This window comes from Lolium rigidum, chromosome 5 (genome assembly GCF_022539505.1).
Source record: "Lolium rigidum isolate FL_2022 chromosome 5, APGP_CSIRO_Lrig_0.1, whole genome shotgun sequence".
Classification (NCBI taxonomy): Eukaryota; Viridiplantae; Streptophyta; class Magnoliopsida; order Poales; family Poaceae; genus Lolium; species Lolium rigidum.
In genome coordinates, this window is record NC_061512.1 from 23694997 (window position 1) to 23717080 (window position 22084).

The 22084-nt window shown below is 40.9% G+C and overlaps 2 protein-coding genes and 1 long non-coding RNA gene across 3 annotated transcripts; 1 reads left to right on the top strand and 2 right to left on the bottom strand.

Moving 5' to 3' along the window:
• The first annotated feature begins 836 nt into the window (after nucleotides 1-836).
• LOC124657724 lies at nucleotides 837-3114 on the top strand. Its single transcript, XM_047196240.1, has 5 exons — nucleotides 837-961; nucleotides 1046-1153; nucleotides 1834-1868; nucleotides 2117-2345; nucleotides 2693-3114. The coding sequence occupies exons 2-5, from the start codon at nucleotides 1135-1137 to the stop codon at nucleotides 2695-2697; spliced, it is 288 nt and encodes a 95-aa protein (XP_047052196.1). The 5' UTR covers nucleotides 837-961; nucleotides 1046-1134; the 3' UTR covers nucleotides 2698-3114.
• Nucleotides 3115-14768: 11654 nt separating this feature from the next.
• On the bottom strand, nucleotides 14769-19349 carry LOC124654260. Its single transcript, XR_006988271.1, has 3 exons — nucleotides 19252-19349; nucleotides 16450-19136; nucleotides 14769-15075 (listed from the first exon to the last, which is right to left on the bottom strand). It is a non-coding gene; the product is annotated as an uncharacterized LOC124654260 (long non-coding RNA).
• A 581-nt stretch (nucleotides 19350-19930) lies between these two features.
• Nucleotides 19931-22046, bottom strand: LOC124655728. Its single transcript, XM_047194579.1, has 3 exons — nucleotides 21588-22046; nucleotides 21276-21468; nucleotides 19931-20517 (listed from the first exon to the last, which is right to left on the bottom strand). The coding sequence occupies exons 1-3, from the start codon at nucleotides 22044-22046 to the stop codon at nucleotides 20234-20236; spliced, it is 936 nt and encodes a 311-aa protein (XP_047050535.1). The 3' UTR covers nucleotides 19931-20233.
• Between the last annotated feature and the right edge of the window lie 38 nt (nucleotides 22047-22084).

Consider the following 22084-nt stretch of genomic DNA (forward strand, 5'->3'; position numbering starts at 1 on the left):
GCGCCGCCTCGATTCGTCACCATGCCCGGCTGGGAGCAGCGCCGGTGAGCCCCACCTCCCCTTGTCGCCATAGCTGGCCGGTAGCCGCGCCGGCCTTGGGAGCGAGCGGCGACGGGCGGCTGAGGTCCCCATCACCGTCGCCATCTTCCCCCAGTTCCAGTGATCCAAATCAAGCCCTCTGTATGTTTGGATCAGAGGATCGATGGGATATTCAATATGGCTCACAACGATTGTTCAGGTTTGTACCCAAAATCCCCTCCTTCTATTTTCTGCTTGATTTGTGACTGAGATTCGAGGGCTAATGTTCTTCCCCTTAGTTCATTAGGATTGGTTTGATCTATATACATGCAAGAGTTTGAGTCACTCCTTTAGATTATGCAGCAACAGTGCCAGACTCTTGGCTTTGGTTTGCATATGGGGCCATTAACATTTTATTTAGTTGAAAACTTCATGGTTTGTTTTGGTCTACAAGTTGTGATTACTTCACTTCAAATCTTCTGGTTTCGTTGCAGAATCTATGATGAATTAACCAGGTATTTTGTGGGCTCGGTTGATTCCTTAACCAGTCACGCCTGATGTGTTTGTAGCAGCCAACACGCTTCCCTTCCACTTCCCCAGGTAACATTCTCTTCATTTCCTCTCTCTTTTCTTGTTTGTGCAAATTCATTTTTACATGTGGCTGCAAGGCGTTTGATGGAAATCCTAGCAGGCTGCAATAGAAGATTAATCCATCAAGGAGGAGCAGCTTTGAAGCGCCTTGGCCTACCCTACTTGTTGTTCACTGGTGCGCTCCTGCATGAGGTGCCTGCGGTGGTACGCTCTCTCATGTTTGTTGCCTTCTGTAGCATTTTCCTCCATTTTTAATGTTAATAGGTTTTGCAGCAAGGTTCAGGCCACCAGACATGTTGTTTACGGCTCGATCCATCGCAATGGACCTCAAGGAAAACTTCTCGACCCACAGGTTCCTCTCTCTCTATATATATATATCATGTTGGTAGGCTTCTGTAGCATTTTCCTCTATTTTTAATGTTGATAGGTTTTGCAGCAAGGTTCAGGCCACCAGACATCTGCCAATGGATGTACAACGAGGTTGTACAACGACAAGAACTGAGAAGGTGAGGTGAGGCACCTGGCATGATGGAACAAACCGAAGGTATACTGTTAACATAAGAACATAGCTGATAAATTTGATACTTGAGCTGTAACTACTCAAACATTGACCTTTTTAGTGTTTTCTTTTCCTTTTTAGGTTCATTATCAGACATGTACATGCCTGGTGTTGCATAATGCATCCCATGCTTTGCTTGATCCGTTGTTATGTTACTCATGTTCTAAGCCAAATGTTTATTTAGATTTGTTCTAAGCCAAAAGTGCTTCTATTATTGTCCCTCTTGTTAAATTTTATCTGTTTGAATGTATAACTAAGTGGTAATTAATTGCAAGGTGATAGCATTATGATAAAACTGAATTTGGAATAAATATTTTGTGTCACTTTAAATGTATAACAATTTAGAATAAATTTCTTCTTGCAACAATGGTTAGAATAACTGAATTACGGTAAAGTCGATAATGTGTCCTTTGAATGTTGTACTAAGAATCTGCATATAGAAAGCAGAACACGCAAAGAAACTGCCCATATTTTAATTGGCGATTTTGAAGGAAATATCTGCCGTTTGACGCCTGAAACCGTTGCGCTTAGCCATTACATCACTGTAAACTGAATCATATCTAGCCCGATCATAGCCCATTAGCTTGCATATATACTAGCTTTATACCATACAATACTTTTTCTTCATATATTATATTTAGTGTTAGCTTTGGCAATTTTTGCAGCCGTTGCCGAGCTTCTTGATAATGCAAATAACAAGGTAACCACTGAGGCTTAATTAGCATCAATATATTTGCCTATAGTCTGGTTCCTTTCACTAATAATGTTTTTATTCAAAAGGTAGTGATAATGGATTTGTTCTTTGTTGGTGCATATATATATATATATATTTTAGATGCTTCAGACATGTTATTTCTACCTGAGTACATATAAATTTCAGTATGCTCATAAATCATTTGAAGCTCTAAGCTTGTGTGAGCTCCAATGAAATTGATTGGCCGGCCAAAGGCCACAGTGGGCCTGTACAGCTATGGATGGATGGCGACCGAGGCTGAAGCGGCACTGGAGATGGAGGATCTCCTCCATAGCGCCGTTTCATCGGGATTTGGCGGCCGGCCAGAGGCCATGATGGCCCTGTACAGCGACGGGCAGGCGGCGGCCGAGGCTGGAGGCGACGCTGAAGAAGGAGGATCTCCTCAACAACTTCGTTTCATCCGAATCAAGCTCAACTGCAAAGGTAAGATCCCGATCTGCCCCATTGCTGCATCTAGATCTAAAAACACAAGCTTTCATCCTGCTCATGGCCGTGCTTGTGATGGTGTAGAAAAGGAGAAGACCCCGACCACTCTAGGAACTTAGCCTGGAAGCTCTAAGCTACTGATTTATGCTCATCCTTTTTGTATCCAGACAATGAAAGTATATAACTTATTGGTCCATGCCAATAAGACATTTGAAGCTCTAAGCTTGTTTGAGCTCCAATGAAATTTCTGCTGGTGTTGTGTGTGTAGTGTTGAGTACATTCTGAATATGTAATCTCTTTATATGCTTCATCTATAAAGATGCGATTTTTTTCAACGCATGCAGGTTGATGCAAGTTTTGCCAAGAACACTGTCAGTTTAGCGGTTTTAATTATACAAGCAATGGGCTCATTTCTTGCTACTGGAGGTAAAAGTGAAAGGTAGTTCACTGTTATTATTGTCTGAATTTTTTTGTTTGAACTGATGTGTCTCGGTGACACAAAATATCACATTTGGCCTCTGAAAAACAGCACACAGTTTCCGTAATGACCTTGGTTTGAATTAACAGAAGTGTGCAACTACATCAATGTGTACATGTTATCTAAATAAAGTGACATGCTATTAAGATATTGTCTCAGTCAGTTTGGATGGAAGCCTAGACATCTAGGTAAATATTAATCTTGCAGATGTTTCTGCTATTGAGATTACAGATGTAGTCTATTATGCTTCCAGAAGCTTCATTACTGTTTTTTTAGAGAATGCTGCAAATAGTTTCTGCTATTGATAATTTCAGCTGGTCTTATAAAAAGTATGTATGAACAGTTAACTCATTTGGGATGCTAACACCCATTAACTCATTACATGGGGTGGTTTAATGTCACATTGTTTGATTATCTGATGACTTCCATTCGTGCTGCAATTAAATTCCTACATTTATGTGTCCATTATATGCTCCTTCCATTAATTTCTCCTTATAAATCGAGTGTTCAGCAGGAAGTACAATGTTGGGTAGATATTTGATGTAGCATATGGATCGACCAGATCTGCATCATCTCGAACCTCCAGCTGCAGCAGCCGGACGCATCACTCCTGCTCTCATCGACCAGCAGGTCGAGTGTGTGAGGTACCACTTCTACTCTCGTTTTTTTAATGTTTATGGGCAGTAAAATTGGTATATGTAGATGCTTTTTGTTGTTGTGGGCAGAGTGCAATTTTTTATTTCATGTCCATGTATGAAGAATGAACTATTTCTATTTGTGTTAGATGGATGATTTGCCAAGAAAGCAGCGACAACTAATTAAAGCAGCAGGTCTTGCAGCTGTATTGTGTAGAAACATGAATATTTAAGGTTTATAGTTTAGCTTTACTTGATCTTCGGTTTGGAAGTTGTTTCTTATAGTGTTCCAATACAATACTATGATATATTAGCTTCAAGGAAGCGTGTTCGCTGATGCTGGCTATTTTCAGGCTGCAGAGATGAGTTTGTACAATATGAGACACTCGTGGCGAAATGTGGCAACCTTGTGCAAACCTCTTAGCACTAAATATGGCCAAGATGCATCATCATTTAGGCTTAATTTCATATTTATTGTCATCTTCTTTAGTATGAGTTTGTTGTTCTGGTTGGTTCACACCGATATGCTCTATTATTTGTTCAGCAACCGAGATGATTGAATGTGTCAGCTCATGGCCGATATATCCTAGCAATTAAGGGGGATGCCTCTACATTTTTTTGATCTTAGACCATCCCATCCATGCCCAGTCATATAAACTGAGGTTGCACACATAAATTTTATTTATCCTAAAAAACTGATAATTCGAGAACTTCTAGCTTGCACGTTTAAATCAGGATTTAGTGTCTCACTTCTAAGCTAAATGATAGAAAGTGTTGCCGGTTATATAATTGTTTAAAGTAAACTTAGGTAGACAATGATATACTTTAGCTTTAACTTATCCTTGGAAGGGTAATAGTTTTTTTTCCATGAGCTTGCAACATCTGCAATCAAAACATTTGAACCTTCCATTTTGAGCTCGTGAACTAAGAACGCGTCATGTTTGGAGTGCAGGCTCCTCGTCTTTTTTATCATCTACATTTTTTATTAATTTTCTTTTGGTTTTGGTGCTTACTAAATAGAGAGGGATGTGGGTAATGGGGTCAGCGATGTCAGAGTTGGGCCAGTCACCACCGTTTCCCAAGACACCACTAGCTGCTCCATCCCTTGGTCGACCTTGCCACCTCAATATCCTGCCCGGCCACGAGGAGTTCGTGCCGGAAGATTTTCGATATGCCTTAGCCTTGCTCAACTATACGGATGTCACGCGGCCACTACTTTTTCGGTACGCCACTGCCCTGCTCTCTGTTTGATGTAGCTATTGTTCAAGTGATGGATGTATGCTTCTCTAAAGGGGTGTATACGGTGTACATATTTGGAGTATTCTTACACTTTTCATAGTCAACTTCTTTAGCAACAACTGTTCTTATGCATCTAGCTGACATTCTTAATCAGATAAAATTGGTTTTTGTTGAAATTAATATAAATCTTTCATCTAGTCGACGAGCGGGTCAAATCAGGACTTTATTATTATAGTTTTCTCGGTTAACATTTATCCGAATTGCTTGTGTTAGGAAAGATAGTTATATAGATAAAGGCAAATGTACTAATATGTGCCAAATCTAAGATCTACAACATGTTGCTTCTATCCTTCTTAAAAATAGTTATCCCGATGTCAAAGTTGGAACGACTTTTGGTTGATATGGCTGTTCTGTTCTTTCCTTTTTCTTTCCTGGTGGTCGTCTTGATGGAGATTGATGCCCGGGGGATTGCTGGTGAGATTCACTGCTTAGATGGATTTAATGTCCTGCTTGATTCTTGGTAAGTTTTCCCTTGTGATGTAGGTTTATGTTAGATTGGTTGCGGTTGGTCGCCATCTTGGCCTTACGGTCGGTGGCTGGGTGTGTTTGTGTTTCGGACAAAGTGTGAAGGTCTATATAATCTGTGCAGAGTTAATATGTGATGCTCAATGATAACTGTGTCATTGTTTTAATAAACATTGACACATATTCTGCATCTGTTTTGTCTTTTTTTTGCGTCAGGTACATGCTTATATGTTGTGTGATTGTGTCTTGATTCCACTATTTTTATTATATTACAAATATCTATAGATGGCTTTTTGGGGGACCTTGAGTTGATGAAATGAAAAAGCAATACTTTTAGCCTTTGGTAATCAAAGAATATATTGTTTTTGTAACAACAATTGATTATCAAATAGATATAAATTGTAAAGTATGTCTTTACAGCATGGATCTCTGTTGTATTAGTGGAATCCCCTTTACTTCTTGTCCTTTGCAACATTCACATCTATTTTGATGGATTCTTTTCCTGTATGCACATAATAATGGCTGTCACAAGTCCTAGGATTAGATTGTTTCACGGAGTAGTTATGTACCACTGGCTTTAAGTTCACCGTGTTCCCCCCACACTGGATTATTTCAAGGTCAAATAACTTCAGTTGTAGCTTTCTGAATTTGATGGAACAATTATTTAGCCTTTGCATGAAAAGAAATACTATCGTATGGATTGGTTTGATATTCATGTAGTAGTCATTGTTTTTTCTTTGGACTTCACACTGGCCGTTATGCTTATAATGTTTATAGTCATTTCCTTAGCAGCCTAAATGGATGCTATATATTTAAAATGATGATTCTTGCTGCGTGCCGATGCTTAAATGATATACTGTCGATTGGTGCATATCTATTTATGGCCTATTTTTATATACCATTATCATTTCATGGATTATGTATGAAAGCTTTAGATGTCATTTATGTTTAGGAGTCAAGCTGTAGCAGTCGGCAACCTAGCAGCCTCTATCTACGAGCTGCAAGGCGTCGAACTGCTCCGCCTCCAAAGAACCAAGGAGAGTGGCGATGTATAAATTGTTGGAGTAAGGTTTTGTCAAGGAGGTTGTTCTGTTGTAAGTACCAGTAAACTCGGTAATACCATTTGTCTTGAGAAAATGGTAGAATTTTTTGAGAGGACAGTCCTGCAGATGTTTATAATATATTTGTAACTTATGAAGGACCATGTTCTTACATCTACCTAGCCTGATTGTTATATTTTTTCAGACATTCCATAGTATCTCCTTTACTCTGATGGCTAATTTCCGTATTCAGTTGATTAGTACAATGGTACGTACAACAATGATGGTACATTCTACAAGTGCAGTGTCCCCAACAGATAAGTATGCCCTATGTCTTTGATGCTAAATTATTGATATGAAACTATGTTGTTTCTAATATCTCTCTAGCCTACGATGGTGCACCAATGAAAAATTGTGATATGAAGCTTATTCAAATAATGAATCTCAAAAATGTTTTTTAGGAAACGGAAAGATTTAAGAAAATCTATACCTGAGGAGATCTAAGAGTTTACTCCACAAGCCTTTTTTCTGGTTAGATGTATCACTTACTGCCATGGTGCATAAGTGCAGTTGGGTTGGTACCATTCTCCCGGATTTTATTTTAGAAAACAATCTATTTGTAGCTGTGTAGCATCCCTTTTGGTGGTGTTTTGGTGTTGCCTATTCAGAGTGTTTATGAGAATATGTAGGTCATTCTTCTTTGGTTAGAAATGTTCCTTTTCCTCAACGCATTTGTTTCTTGAAATGCCAGTACCATGTTCATATGTATAAATAGCTTTGGTACCAACTTGGATGACCGCATGGTACATCCACCAATCAGAGAAATTTCGATGTAAACTTGTTTTGTCCTATAGAGGTAGTAGCTGATTCTATATGAAGATAACCATGTCTCCTCTTTTTTTGTAGGACTTTGGACTGGCAACCTGCAGTACCGCTTATCCTTCACACATTTACTTGCTTTTCCCTATGTTGTACTACTAAATTATGATGTGTCTTCTCTATGTGTTTGTAGATATCATACTTTGTTTGTAATTAAGGTTGCTTTATCTAAACTTCATTCTATTGACTTCGTTTGTGAAACCTAAGAATCATATTATCATTTTTCAACCTAATTTTTTATTTATCTTATGTACATTGTTCATCGGTATGAGTTACACGGAGTCGTGCGCCAAGGCGCACATCTAAATCTAGTTATGATTAGAGGCTTGGCCGTGCACCGACCAGTGGGCGATCGTCAGTTGGCTCCTCTGGGGGAGACTACGTGATGGTGGCACCATATGGGCGGCCAAAGTCTTGAAACCGGCGATCCCTTGGGGTCTCCCAGTCGACATATACTCGATAGAATGCGGCTGGCTCGCTCTACAGCCAGCACAGCCTGCCTTGTCGCACCCATGCTCTCAATGAATCTGATGCTACTGCTGGATGTTGTTTGACTCTCTTAGGCTGGATTCATTCGTTGTTCCCCTTTCTTCATTTTATACCCCTTGCTAATATACAGATGAAATGTGTTCAGTCTGGAACTCTGCCCCAAATTGACTGACGGTGAGGCTTGATAAAATGTGATACATTTTTATCCTTCGTTTGCAATGGGTGAATGAACTGCGGCCAGGAGATGTATCCTGTGAGGATTTCCTAAAGGACCGTCTGATTGAGCATGGTTTGGTACTAGCTACAGTACCTTGTAGGTGCAAAAGTTGCGGCCAGACCCTTTTTGCTTCCTTTGTACATCTTCCTCTGCAACCTACTGTACCGTTCATCTTTCAACCATCTGTCTACTATCCTAACCTATCGATTTACGGAGAACAAGCTCTTGCCTAGTTTGTGGACATTTTGAACCATTCATCAAGTCCTGAACATCTTCTTGTTTGTTTAAGAGTCAGATCGGGGATGAACACGGAGAGGCCCTTCGTCTCCTAGTTTCGCACTAGCCACGCACTTTAACTACTAGTCTTTGTCAGACGCAAAACTTTCAATCTAACGACTCGTAACATAGCACTTCAAGCATCCATCTATGTGTAAAAGACAACACCCTGTAAGGCACACGCTGTCACAAAACATGAGATCACATCACTGTAACCTGCCTAGATACGAGGGATCCAACCATTCAGAGATGGTGGCCAGCATTCGTACCTCGGGACTTCGGTTATCCTGTCGGCCAAGGTACATTGCTTTCAAGAACACATCGGCTATTCCTTTCTTTTGTAATCCTAGACATAAACAATAAATGCCACATTTACACACAACAAATGTAATGGACATACTGAATCAGATCGCTAATGCTACCGTTTAAACATAGCAACTAGTTCTATACCTTTATGAAATTAAGAGTTTTGACACTAATACCATAAAGATTGCATGCCATACTAAAGTTGCACTGCCCACTTTCTTCTACCACTTCTTAAAATTATGAAAAAACAATATGTCGCCAAATAGTTTACTTAACTAGTAGTTACCATATGGGTTAATTATTGGTTTGCCACTACAGCCCACGCAACACTTAGTTTTGCCACTAGAACAGAATGGTTCTCAGTTTTGCCACTAGTATGTGTGCAACGGCTCGTTCCGTGAGCCTGCCGTTTCATTCAAGTCAAACGTCCATGACTCGGCTGTTTCAGGTGGGACCAGGCGGAGACGCGTTTGAAAAGAGGACCGTTGCTGGCCGTTTCACGTGGGACCCACAAGGTTTGGCTTTGGGCAGATGAGAAGGGTGTTTAAAAAAATGGTGAAAAATGAACAAACAAAAAAGGGTGCGGCTGGGACTCGAACCCAAGACCGCTTTGTTTGGTAGCGTGAAGAATTGCTCTAGTAACCAGTGGGGCAGATGGAAAGATATTGAAAACCGAAAGGAAGAAATCTAACTATAGTTAGTTCTAGTTCGTGACTTGGTTTATGGAGTAAGGACGTATATGTTTGTTCTTTGTGTTTATGCACGCTGCTTAACCAAAAAAAAAGGGTGCATCTTTGTTATTTGAAGCATTACGTGTTTGTGATTTAGGTTGGAAAAATAATCAAACAAAAAAGGGTGCATCTTTATATTCTTGCGGGGAAAAATGGTGCATTTATCTGATTTCAAGCATTGCGTGTTTGTGATTTTTTGTTTCATACTATGGGTACCCTACTTATAATACATCAAAGTTCATACTTGGATCCATGTTTGTGATTTCATGATTCATACACCCTTGATATATTACATCGAAATCATAGAAAACTAAGATATATGAGATGCAAATATTGGTAGCCAGATCATCACGCAAAATAACTTAGATAAATTCGATACATAAGATGCTTAGTTCCACCATTACACGGAAATAACTTAGATAGATAGATAAGTTGAGTGACACACGATTTGACACGACTCAACACGGAACCACATAGAAAATGAAAACGTAAAGCTAACAAAACATGACGAGGTTGACGAGAACACATCTTGGCCGCACCACCTGCCGCAGCACCTGCGCCGCACCACCTTCTTCACCGGCGTCTTCACTTGTAGTACGGGAGGCAGTGCATAGGTTTCCCGGAGAAGAAGATGGCGTCGCAATCGGTGAAGACGTTGTAGGTGGTGAAGAAGATTGACTCGCAGCCGCACCAGAAGACCTCACCGAGGAGGGCGTACGCGTCAAATCGGTTGGCGAAGGTGACCGTGAGCAGCTTGAGGGCGACGCCTTCACGAGACTCGTTGACGTAGTACATGACGGGCGAGCCCGGTGGGAGGTGGGAGAAGCCCTCGTCGAGGAAGTCTCGAGTGAGCTCGACCTCGGTCCTCCACCTCGACTTTGCCCACACACGGAGCGTCTTCTCGACGAGGACGTCCGCCGGATAGAGTAGCTCCGTCGTGGTGCGCGGACGGCGGAAGGTCGGTCCCGTGTACTGCATCTTCGGAGAGGCAGAGAGGCTCGCTTGGGTGCGTGGTGCTTTGGAGAGGGAGAGGAAGAGAGGCTCGCTCGGTTGGTGTGTGGGAGAGGAAGAGAGGCCCCTTATAAAGAGGTTGGCTCATAATTGGGTGGTTCCTAATGAATTAACGCGTGGCCAGCCGTCTTCCAAAAATAATTAAGCGTATTGTCGATGGCAAAACTGATGCCGCTGCATCGCTGCGAGAGCTGAGACGATGGCAACGCTGAGACGCTGCGTCGATGCATTAAAAGGCGTCGGCGAGTGAGGGTACGTGGAAAGGGCCGTTGGCGTGGCGCCTGCATGGCGCATGCATCGCAGGCCTAGACACGCGGGACGGCCCAACGGACATTTCAGTGTTCTTATAGCCCACCGTACGTGTGGAGAAAGGAACCAATGAGGTTGAAGAACGAGGGTGTCCATGGATCGGCCCCGAAACCTTCTAGAAGGCTAGATCGGACGGCTGGCGTTACCGCAGTGAACGGTCCACAATGCAAAACAGAGCAACCCACGGATCGGTCCGGTTTCCTTCTAGAAGAATAGGGTTAGGCTGGTCAAAATTAGGCTTTGACCAAACTTGAAATGAGCATAAAAAATTCAAAAAAATCGAAAAAATGGAAAACCTTCTCACATAGACTTCTTATGTCATATAGTACCGATTCTAGTTGATAAACATGGTCTACATGCTGTTCAACAAAAAAACCATGTGTCTAATGTGATATCTCAAACACTGGGGTACAAGTTCGAGGGTGAAGACAAGAGGTTTAGGGTTTGGAACATGAAAAGTTTCAAAAACCTCACCAAAGCTTCATTTTGGAGTGAATAACAAGGATCCATGCTTAGTTTTACAATTCCATGTTTAAAACTTGATAAAATTATGGTCAAAGTTAGGTTTGACTAAATTTGAGATGAGCATAAAAAATTCAAAAAAAATCAAAAAAATGGAAATCCTTCTCACATAGTCTTCTTATGTCATATACTACCCATTCTAGTTGATAAACATGGTCTACATGTTGTTCAACAAAAAAACCATGTGTCTAATGTGATATCTCAAACACTCGGGGTACAAGTTCGAGGGTGAAGACAAGAGGTTTAGGGTTTGGAACATGAAAAGTTTCAAAAACCTCACCAAAGCTTCATTTTGGAGTGAATAACAAGGATCCATGCTTAGTTTTACAATTCCATGTTTAAAACTTGATAAAATGATGGTCAAAGTTAGGTTTGACTAAATTTGAGATGAGCATAAAAAATTCAAAAAAATCAAAAAAATGGAAATCCTTCTCACATAGTCTTCTTATGTCATATACTACCCATTCTAGTTGATAAACATGGTCTACATGTTGTTCAACAAAAAAACCATGTGTCTAATGTGATATCTCAAACACCGGGGTACAAGTTCGAGGGTGAAGACAAGAGGTTTAGGGTTTGGAACATGAAAAGTTTCAAAAACCTCACCAAAGCTTTATTTTGGAGTGAATAACAAGGATCCATGCTTAGTTTTACAATTCCATGTTTAAAACTTGATAAAATGATGGTCAAAGTTAGGTTTGACTAAATTTGAGATGAGCATAAAAAATTCAAAAAAAATCAAAAAAATGGAAATCCTTCTCACATAGTCTTCTTACATGGAATTGATGTGTTGTGAACTTATTTGGCCAATTTAGACAAGATCAAAAAAACTTGCTTAGAAATGAGGCCATTTACCCTACCTTTGGAGCTCTTTTTTAGCACATTTTGACATGAGTTTCTCAAAACATGTAATCTCATCATTCCAACATCATTCAAACATAGTTCAAACATGTACTCTAATAATTCCAACATCATTTTGGGAATGTATCTGCCTCTTTTTGCTTGGCCACATTTCTATGCATAATTTTGGGAATACTTCAGAATGATTATTCAGAAGCATGTCACATTTTGGGAAATCATTGAAGAAAGCTTTAATCCATGTATTTGGCTGCAATTCCTCCACCCATGCCCAAGCTTCTGCACTGTCCACTTTCATTTTTTCCATATTTCTTTCCCAAGTTGGAATATTTGTAGACCTTGCAACTGCCCATAGATCATTCGTCAGAGTTTGCCCGTTGTGTTTCTTGTGAAAATTCTGGTAAACGTGTCGCACACAGTGCCTATGTTCTGAATCAGGGAAAACTTTCTTCACTGCATTGATGAGACCCTGTAATATAGAGACAATGTTAATCAGAGAATATTCTTGTGAATATGGCAGGTCGACTGAAAAGTTAATTATGCCCAAGCCCAATATAGAGAATATTCTTTTCCCTTTTCTGGCTAGACACTACAGATCAAACTCAAGGACTTGTCTATATGTGTTCAGCTAGTGTGCCTTCTGTTCAGCTCGTGTGCTGATGCCATTGTGCTGCATCCTATAAATGGCATCCATCTACTGAATCAGAAATGCAAACAAAGATGGACAATGCCATGAGTTGGAGGAGGAGCACTGGCTCTACTGGTGCCTCTGGCTCCAGAGATGCCTCTCTGTCCAGAAGTGCTTCCATGGCTAGGGCAGACAAGCACTTGCTAGTTTATCGTAGGAGAACCTTGGAAGAGAGGGAAGCTGCTGCTGCAAAGCGCAGGGAGGAGGAAGAAGCTGCTGCTAGGCTGAGGGAAGAGCAACAAGCAGTTGTTACCCTGAAGCAGCTAGGTGAGTGCTTTAGGACTACACAGGTCATCCAACTTCCAACAGACAGACCAAAACCTACTCCCAAACCGAGAAGGTACCATGTGTCACCAAATCTTGAAGAAAAGGTGAAGGCTGGAGTTATGTTGTGCTGGCTGAAGAAGGGCATGAAGAAGATGAAAGAGGCACTCGAAGATTGGTAGAGGCAAGGACAAGGGCCAAGTTTATCATAGGAAAGGTTAAGGGTTAAAGCATGGCATGTAGTTTGTTGCTGTTTCAGTCATGTAGTTTGTCTGAATAAGAATGTAAGGCCGTCGCCGCCACTAGCCATTTCGTCGAGCAGGTGGAGGGCGTACTGGCGGAACGAGCGACTACGTCGCAAGACGGTGGGGCAGAGCAGGTGCTCCTGGAGGCGGTGGCGGTGGAGAAGGTGTCCACGCGGGACGGCCGCGCGGCGGCGCAGGTGGTGGCGTCGCAGGTGGTGCCGGCAGGGGCGCGGATGGTGGTGGGTGCAGTGGATCGGTGTGTGGCTGTGTGGCGGGAGCAGGGGTAGTTCGGTCTTCACCTACACCTATTTGTCATTGCGCGGTCCTACCTGTAAGATCCGGCCCCACTTTCAGTAACGGCGAGAGACGGAAACGTTTGAAGCCTGGCCGTTTGGCCTCGATGGAGCAGCTGCGCCAGAAGCGGTGGCAAAACTGAGCACCATTCTGTTCTAGTGGCAAAACTGAGTCATGCGCGGACAGTAGTGGCAAACCAATAATTAACCCTTACCATATACTTGATTGTGGTCGTCGTGGTGTCGTCAAAATGAAATACATGATTGTTGCAAGTATTTTGGACGAGTTAATATAGTTATACTAAAATTTATACTTGCATACTTATAATATTAAAGAATATATATAATTTGGTAGAATTGTCAACTACACATCAAAGTTGGTTATCTCATTACTTTTAATTTGGTAGAATTGTCAACCACATATCAAAGTTGCTAAACACTAATAGTTGTGTTCTTCGTTTTATAGTTGCAATGTAAATCACGGAAAAATATATCCAAGTTGTTGCTAAATTTAGAGCGTACTTCGTAATAAAGTATCTTTTTATCCTTTTTAAGACAAGACATTGCCGGTTAACAAGATATTGAAATAGAATCACCATAATTACAATTTTTTTTTCCTGAAATAGAACATGTCCTTGATTTATGTTTGACAAACGGGATGAAATATATATTGCAAAGTTTATTTCTATCTGTGTATTCTTCTATACTTCAATATCACTATATACATTGGCAGAGATTCAAAGCATATGCCTAATAAATATCTTAATAGGGGTTGTAGACTTGTAGTGTATGCTTAGGTAAGAGATTTATAGAAACGTGTAGAGTATAAATTGAATTGTTGCCATGATTATATTTTTCTATAGTCAAATATGTCTTACAAATGATAATGAGTTCAGTAATAAGTTGACAACAAGGTCTTGACGCTGAATACTTGTTTATCAAATGGCATCGCTTAAAGTAATATACTGACAAACATACAATATAGTGGGTTCTACTACTTTTGCATATATAAAATTGGCAGAGATTCTAATACTGACTTAAAGTAATATCCACTATACTGGCAAAGATTCTATGAGTTTATTCGTTGTATAGTAGTCTTTTTGGACAACAGTTAAGGGTCAATCTAATGCCGAGATCCCCGGTCTCTTCATCAATCCAATGCACACTGTTGACTTACCTAACATACATGCACATTCACAGTTCCGAGGAGGACCAACAGGTCAGCGTGATTTTGTAGTCAGTTCAAGTGTATCATAATCCTGATAACGAACTGTGGCTTTTCCTTAAATACAATTCTATTTACAACTTGCTTATGTTCTCGTATCAAACAGGACAAAAAACGTTCAGATCTTCCAAACATGTTCTTAATCTCGACAAGTATTGAATAATATAAAATTACACTTTTGAGAGTAATCTGAAGAAGTTAAGGGTCAATGTCCGGACAAAGATATTGAAGGAGATATAATCACATTACAAACATATGAAGAAGATAAAAGATCACAGTTCGACAAAGGCCATAACAAATCTTGACATAACATAGTGCATTCAATTTTGTTAGCTAGGCACACTATTCTCCTATATGAATTGCAGTAGTGTCCAGCCTTTTGAGGTTCTCCCCGAAAAGAAAGCTGAATATCCTTCAATTTTGGCAGGGCCACCTCTCACGGACTAGTCTTGGTATTTCCTTCCATCTCTTCAGTTTAAATTGTTCAGATTCCATTACTGCATATATCACAAATGGTGTCAGAACAGCATTGTATAAACTGATGTAAACATGGAAATTTATACCACATGCCATTTTAATTTTTTTGAGATTTTAGGCTAAAAAACAAACAGCTGCTCCGAGTTCTTATTGTAGCATATCCTATCTCAATCTAACTTTTTTCCTTAACACATTTTCTGTTAAGCAAAAAAAGGTCCTTACTGCCATACTCATTTTTGTAACTTGACATTCAATCCAATTTGAAGAAATCTACTGAATATGGTTTTCCTTTTTGGACTTAAAAGGGAACATATAGTGTTTTTTTTTCTCGGGTATCGAGCAGATATCTTCAAACTTATAAATGCATATAGTAATCCCTACTCCGGTAGGCATGTGTTCAAACTAGTTCAAAGTTTCTAATAATAGCATCATATGATCATGATATACCTCCTGTGCCAATTTAAGAACAAAGGATGGTATAAATCGCAATGTCAAAGGCTCATATACTAAGAAGAAAGGAGAAATAGCGTAGCCAAACCAGGTAATAGCTTATTTGCAACAAACAAAAGAAAACAACACGAGGGAGAACTGTTTATGTAACACAACATAAAACACTCTATCTGGATGCATTGTGGCTTTTACATTCTTAAACTTGTCTTGTTGACTGAAATTAACTATTTTACCATCTTTGGTAGCCGAAAGGCAACCATTGCTTGTATAAATATGAAACATAGCAGACTTATGCTCGAATAATAAAAGTATAGAAGTATATTTATGCGATCACATACTGATGCTCAGTCACTAACGGTAATGGTTGACAAGAGGTTCACGAGCATATCATGGCAACAAAACGTACAAATGCAGTAGGCTTCTATATGAACAGAACAGTGATTAGTGATTACTGCTTCATGGGGTTTGGTCATGAGCTTTGCAAGTTAGTGAAAACTTATATGTACAATTTAAAAAAAACAGAGAACATTCATGCATGTAAGGATAGGTATAGGAACGTACATATGAATTTTACTACTGTACAGAAGTAGGATCAATTTTGAGCTAGGAGGATCACAAAATAACTACTGTAAGACAAGGTACAGTAAGTTATAGTAACGTGATGTAAAAAAGTTACAGTTCACATACAATCATTTTGTTTTACAAAAGTCCACATCTATTTGTTTCAATCTATCCTACATGTACATATTTTTTTGTAATTTTTAAAACTACTAAATATGATTTTTTTCATGAAGTTACAAATATCATAATCATGTGATACTGCTACCATATTGCTCTTTCTCATCTTCAAACAAAATGATAATGCTAACGAAAGAGACGTAGTACATGTGATCAAGGTTTGCATTTGTTGGTGAAATATGGCAAAGATAGAAATGCATGCATACCTTCATAATGAAAATCAAGATTTTTCATGTTGATGCTGCCCAGTTGCTGCTGCAGGCATCTAAGGAGCTTCTTTATAGCATGACAGCCTTTAATTACAAGCCGTTGTTCACCTGTGGTACATCTTTCTCTGGCCAGTGGACAAGAACAACACATGTATCAATTTCCAAATCTTCAAGATGCACAAAATAGTTCCACGGCTGTAGTGCACTTGATCCAAAGAATGAGTTGCAGCATTCGCATTTCATAACTGTAAGAGGGAGATTCTGGTTTCATTTATTTCCCACTATAGCCACCCACAATATCTAACAAACAACTTCTCAAGCATACCAACTATATCTGTTCTTGCCTCTCATTTACTTCCCACCATCTCTCAGAATCCACCAGATGTTCTAGCGTAAGCTGCTTCAGTTTTGGACAGGTGAAAGATCACAACTGAACAAAACTGGTAATATTTCACAATGAAAACGATGGATTTCAACCATGTTTTGCAACATACCCATGCACTTTCCTCCATAAGAATATATCTTCAGAACTTGCAGCCTATCATGAGGTTCGAAATTGTGAGCACCTTGCTGTCACGAACAGAAGACCATCTTAATGTCAGTTCTCTGAATCCTTCTTGTTTCCAAGATTTGCCACTCTTGCCTCTGCTTCTATAGCAATATTCTCTACCTGATATAGCTCTAGTTGCTGACCACCAAGGTTTAAATGCTCAAGATCTGCAACATCACTGGCGCATAACTGCCGCTACAAAGCAGGTAAGAGTCTGCAGCTTAGTGAGTCTTCCTACTTTTGGAGGCATGATTTTTAACTCCGTACATCCATGAGTGTAGAGGTGAGTACGGAAGCCATATACTTCATTTGCCTCGGAAGTCAATCAAGACAAGAGCAGTGGGAAAGGTCCAACATTTGCAGGTTATGAAGTGCTTGGATAGAATGAGCTCAAGGTACATCAGGAGACGCAGATACTTTGGTCTTAGTAGAAATGGTTATATTTGCATACTGAGCTTCAAGGCATGCAAAGACCTGTATTTTGACAGATTCTGCAATGAACATTCCATAAAACTACCCATAGCAGTGTTTGCCTCTTCATGATGGTTGAAAGTGTTAGTGCAGTGTTGACAACAATTCGTGATAAACGAGTTGCTGAAATAACGGGTGCAGACTACAATATCAATGTTTTGGAGGATAGCTTCATAAAGGAAATTATTGAGGCTGGAGCATTTAGTTTGAAGAAAGAAAAGCGTGCCGAGCTAGTCAAGATGGTTGGTGAGATTGTCAAGAGATGCTATGTGAGTCCTTCAGCAGTAATCATAGTAGGCTCTACTTCATACCGAAATGAGTGTGGGTGAACGGAAGGCTATATCATCTAGAAGCAAGATTTGCACCGAGGAAACTTGCCAATGCTAAAGCTTAGCTACAACGACTTGCCATCACACATAAAGCAGTGTTTCGCTTTTTGTGTTTTATTTCCCACGGATTACAAGATTGATGTGGATAAGCTGATCCAACTATGGATCGTAAATAGCTTTATCCATGAAAGCAAGAAAGATAGTTTCAAAACCATTGGAAAGAATATTTTTGATGAGTTATCCTCAAGGTCATTCTTTTTGGACATAGATGATTTTTTAAATTTAATGACGTTAGAGAGTATTTTTCCAGAACTACATGCAAAATCCATGATCTTATGCATGATATTGCAATGTCCATTATGGAAATAGAATGTGCTGTTGCAACTAAGGAACCAATTCAATCATATACTTCATCTTCAGAACCAAATCGCTCTTCTTCAATACGAATCCGCATCCTAGCCACGATAAGCACCGTTGTTTGTTCTTCCAGCACCGCCTTCTTCCTGTTTTCAAGAATGCAGATTTGGTTCGAAAGATGAAGTATATGATCTGAATTGGCCCCAAAGTTGCAACAACGCATTATTTCTCCTTAATAAACATTGCAGTATCACGCATAAGGTCACGGATTATGCATGTAGTTCCGAATAACACTCATTGCCGTCATCAAATTTAAATTCATCTACGTCTAGAAAACATAGCCTCGAGGCCATCTCATAAAAGATGTGATTTGTCATGGTTTCAAGACTATCTTCCCCGGCAGGCTTTTCTTTCTTTGAACTAAATGATGTAGCCTCACTAATTTCTGTTATTAAGCTATCCTCCAAAACACTGAGATTGTGGGCTGTATCTGCAGTCCTGCGCCTATTATTTCAGCAACTCGTTTATCACGAGTTGGTGTACTACCACGCCTTTCCCACTTACGGACCTCTCTACACCATCCAACACGATGCGATACCTCTGCTGACTGACCAACTTCTGTCGTCTGCCCAGTGGTGGTTTGTCTGTATCCTCATTCTTATTGGAAGATGCTCCACCTATACTCTTAGCCATGGAATTCAAATCAAAGTTATCAGACACACAGACCCAGAGCAGCAACTGGGAATGCTTCTGAATTCCATTTTATATGAGCTGCGCTATCAATTGTGGTCTTGCCAAGGTCCCCCACTCCAACGATGGGTACAACGGCGAGATCTGCATTGTTAGCTCGACGAAGCAGTGTATCAACAATATTTCCCTACACCAGTGGCCCGATCGCCACGGTGACCAACATCCCCGTCGATGGAACGCTCACAGGAAACCCCGGCGACACACGCGGAAGAGCAGGTGCTCACTCACTGCAGAATCAACGGGGAGGAGGACGGTGTGAGCCAGGCGTGTATAGACAGAGCCCTGAGATAGTGAGATCTGTTAACAATGACAAGTCAAAATACAGTTTGCAGCGACCGTTACCGGATCCGTCGGAACAGCATCGGGGCCTTGACGAGCTCGCCTTCAGGCGGGGCCGGCAACGCAGCAGCGGCGAGTAATACGTGGACGGCGGACCTCACCAGAAACTGGACGCCACCTCCGGCGTTGTAGAGGCAGCAGCCACCGAGCCTGGCCGGCGCCGGCGGCTAGATGGGGAAGTTGTGGCGGCCGGCGCCGCGCGGGTGCCTGGGCCGATGAATGGGAGCTGGGAGATCTCAGATCTAGAAGAAGCTTGATAATGGGTGGGTATAGGATTCGGTAGCGAAGGAGGTGCAGAATCTTTGTAGGAGCCGTGCTGTCGCTGTGGCCTGTGGCTGTGTGATGAATCGATAGATCTGGGGTCAACGGATTGACATGTGGGCCTCCTCTAACCCAACATTTGTAATGGGAGAAAACAATGCATACATGATACATCTGATCAAATTCTACTAGTAACTCTTAAAATGAGCGCATAGTTGTGATTCAAATAGGCTTTTGGATTTGTTGTGGTGAGCCCTTCAACACTTTTCACCCAATTTTTTTAAGTGTAAGACCAACAATTTTTTTTGGAGCAACCAACATGCCTTTTCATTTAGCAAGAGGGAAACGAAACCAAACTGTACAAAAAAGACATATTTATGCTAAGGTGGGAAGACATATTTATGCTAAGGTGGGAATATACAGATTACGATCTGGCTCAGCCGGGATGGTCGGCCCGAAGCCGTTGAAAGCTCGATCACGCTGGAGAATGTTTTTGCTTGCGATGTCCGCCACTTCAGAATAAGTAAGAAGGCATCCAGTGAAAATGCAGCGGTTACATTCCTTTCATGCATTCCAGAGGGCATATAGGAAGCGGCCACTGCACTGGTACGTCTTTTGCTCTGGCACAATGGCTGGCTATTTACTTTGCAGATCATGCGTTCTCTTGAGCGTTCATTATAATTGCTTTGAGGTACCTCGACTACGTGCATACAAAAAACACAGCTTAGGGCAGGTAGTTTTCGAACCACAAAAGACTCAGGTCAATCTGATCATCACTCATGCCAGAGTAGTTAATCTCCAGGAAGGCTGTAACCTCTGGGTGCTGGTCAGTTTCAAAGAAGATGTAATCATCAAACAGTGGTACATTCAACCCTGTGGTAGGGTCTTTCCTGAATAGTTCAACCATTTTTGGGTCTCTGTCCTTAATGTGGTCGAGTTGTCCATTGAACTCCTCTTGAACAGGATGGATGAGTTTCATTCCCTTGAACTCGCAAGCAAAGCATCCACCTGATGATTACCAGGAAAGCAAAATTAGCTTGGATCGCAGTGCAAGAATGCACTTACCAGTAAAATGATGTATTATATTTTTCAAAATTTCATATTCAATGGAGGATATACACAAACTGTCACCTTGTTTTAAGATCAGTTGGAATATAACTGTACTAAACATGTTCCCTACAAACTTAGATGTTTCGGCAAAAATGTGCTTGCCACGCAATTAATCTTACAAAACTCTAGGTCCCGTCTAATGTGAAAGTGAAAGTTCAGTTGCTCAAACCCAATTACATAATCTGAAATTAGAAACTCCCTATTCAATACAAAATTAAATTCAGTGTAACTGCAGTATTGACCTGTGTTATTTCTAATTTCTGCCTACTCTTCTCATTTAGAATCAGAAATGCGTTCTGTAAAAGTAATCCTACATAAACAGGCTCTCTACAAAGCTATACTTAATCTTAGAAAAACAAAAACAAAAATCATGTCGCGAGTAAACCCGTTGCAATTTTTTGGTCTTAAAAAATAAGTCCTGATGAAAGTTCAGTTACTAATTAATACTCAAACCATATATTAGATAATCTGAAATTAGAAACTCCATGTTCGATCCAAAATGAAATTCAATGTAACTGCAGTTAATTGATCTGCGCATTTTTACTTCTAATTTCTGCCCACTCTTCTCTTTTAGTATCAGAAACCCATTCTGTAAAAGGAATACTAAATAAACACCTAAACAAGCTCTTTACAAAACAACAAATAACTTGGCATACCAGTTCTTCCTGACAATGCCACGGGACAGCACAAGGTCACGTCATCCACACCCTTAAGTGAAGCACGGACTTCGGCGAAAAACAGCTGATTAGGCTCTCCTTCGCGAGATGCCAGGAAGTTGACGTGATAATAGCTACCAGAACGCAAAGTGAGCAAAGTTTGGCCACATAGCAGATGAATCTGATAAGTTTCCTGAACAATGCAGATTAACACCATGTTACTACAGATGCAGCATGCAGAAGAGAAAGCAAGATATAAATAAATCAGCCACAAAGAAAAAGAAAAATAAGGGAACGAGTAAGTAATATTACCCCAAACTGAGAGAAAAGCTTCTCGATTGCCAGGTTCACTACATTGAGGCAAAACTCCTGTTCCATCTTGAAGCCATGCATCTTGATCCTCAATGCTCTATATGCTCCTCGGCTTAGGATCAGTGAGCTTGGCGTCGGCAGAGTAAGAGGTAAATTGGACACGGCCGACTTCACAAAGTCGAGTATTACAGTCGATGCATTGCTCTGTGAGCTCAGGTCCGACAATCCAAAGGCCGATTGGTGGCCACAAATTCCATGCCTTGACAGAAAAGCATCAGTAGGAGCGCAGTTAACCATGAACCAAAACTGGGCCTCGCGGGCTGCGTCGCTAGGGAGACGCGCAGCCAGAATTGCAGCTCTGAACGCGTCATCCATGCTCATCGCGTGGCTGACGCCTTCCCTGTCGACAAGCACGGCGGCGTGACGAAGATGCCCATGGCTTCTGCTCAGGTAGGACATGGCCGCCTCGTCAGACAGGCTTGGCGCGTACGCCGCCA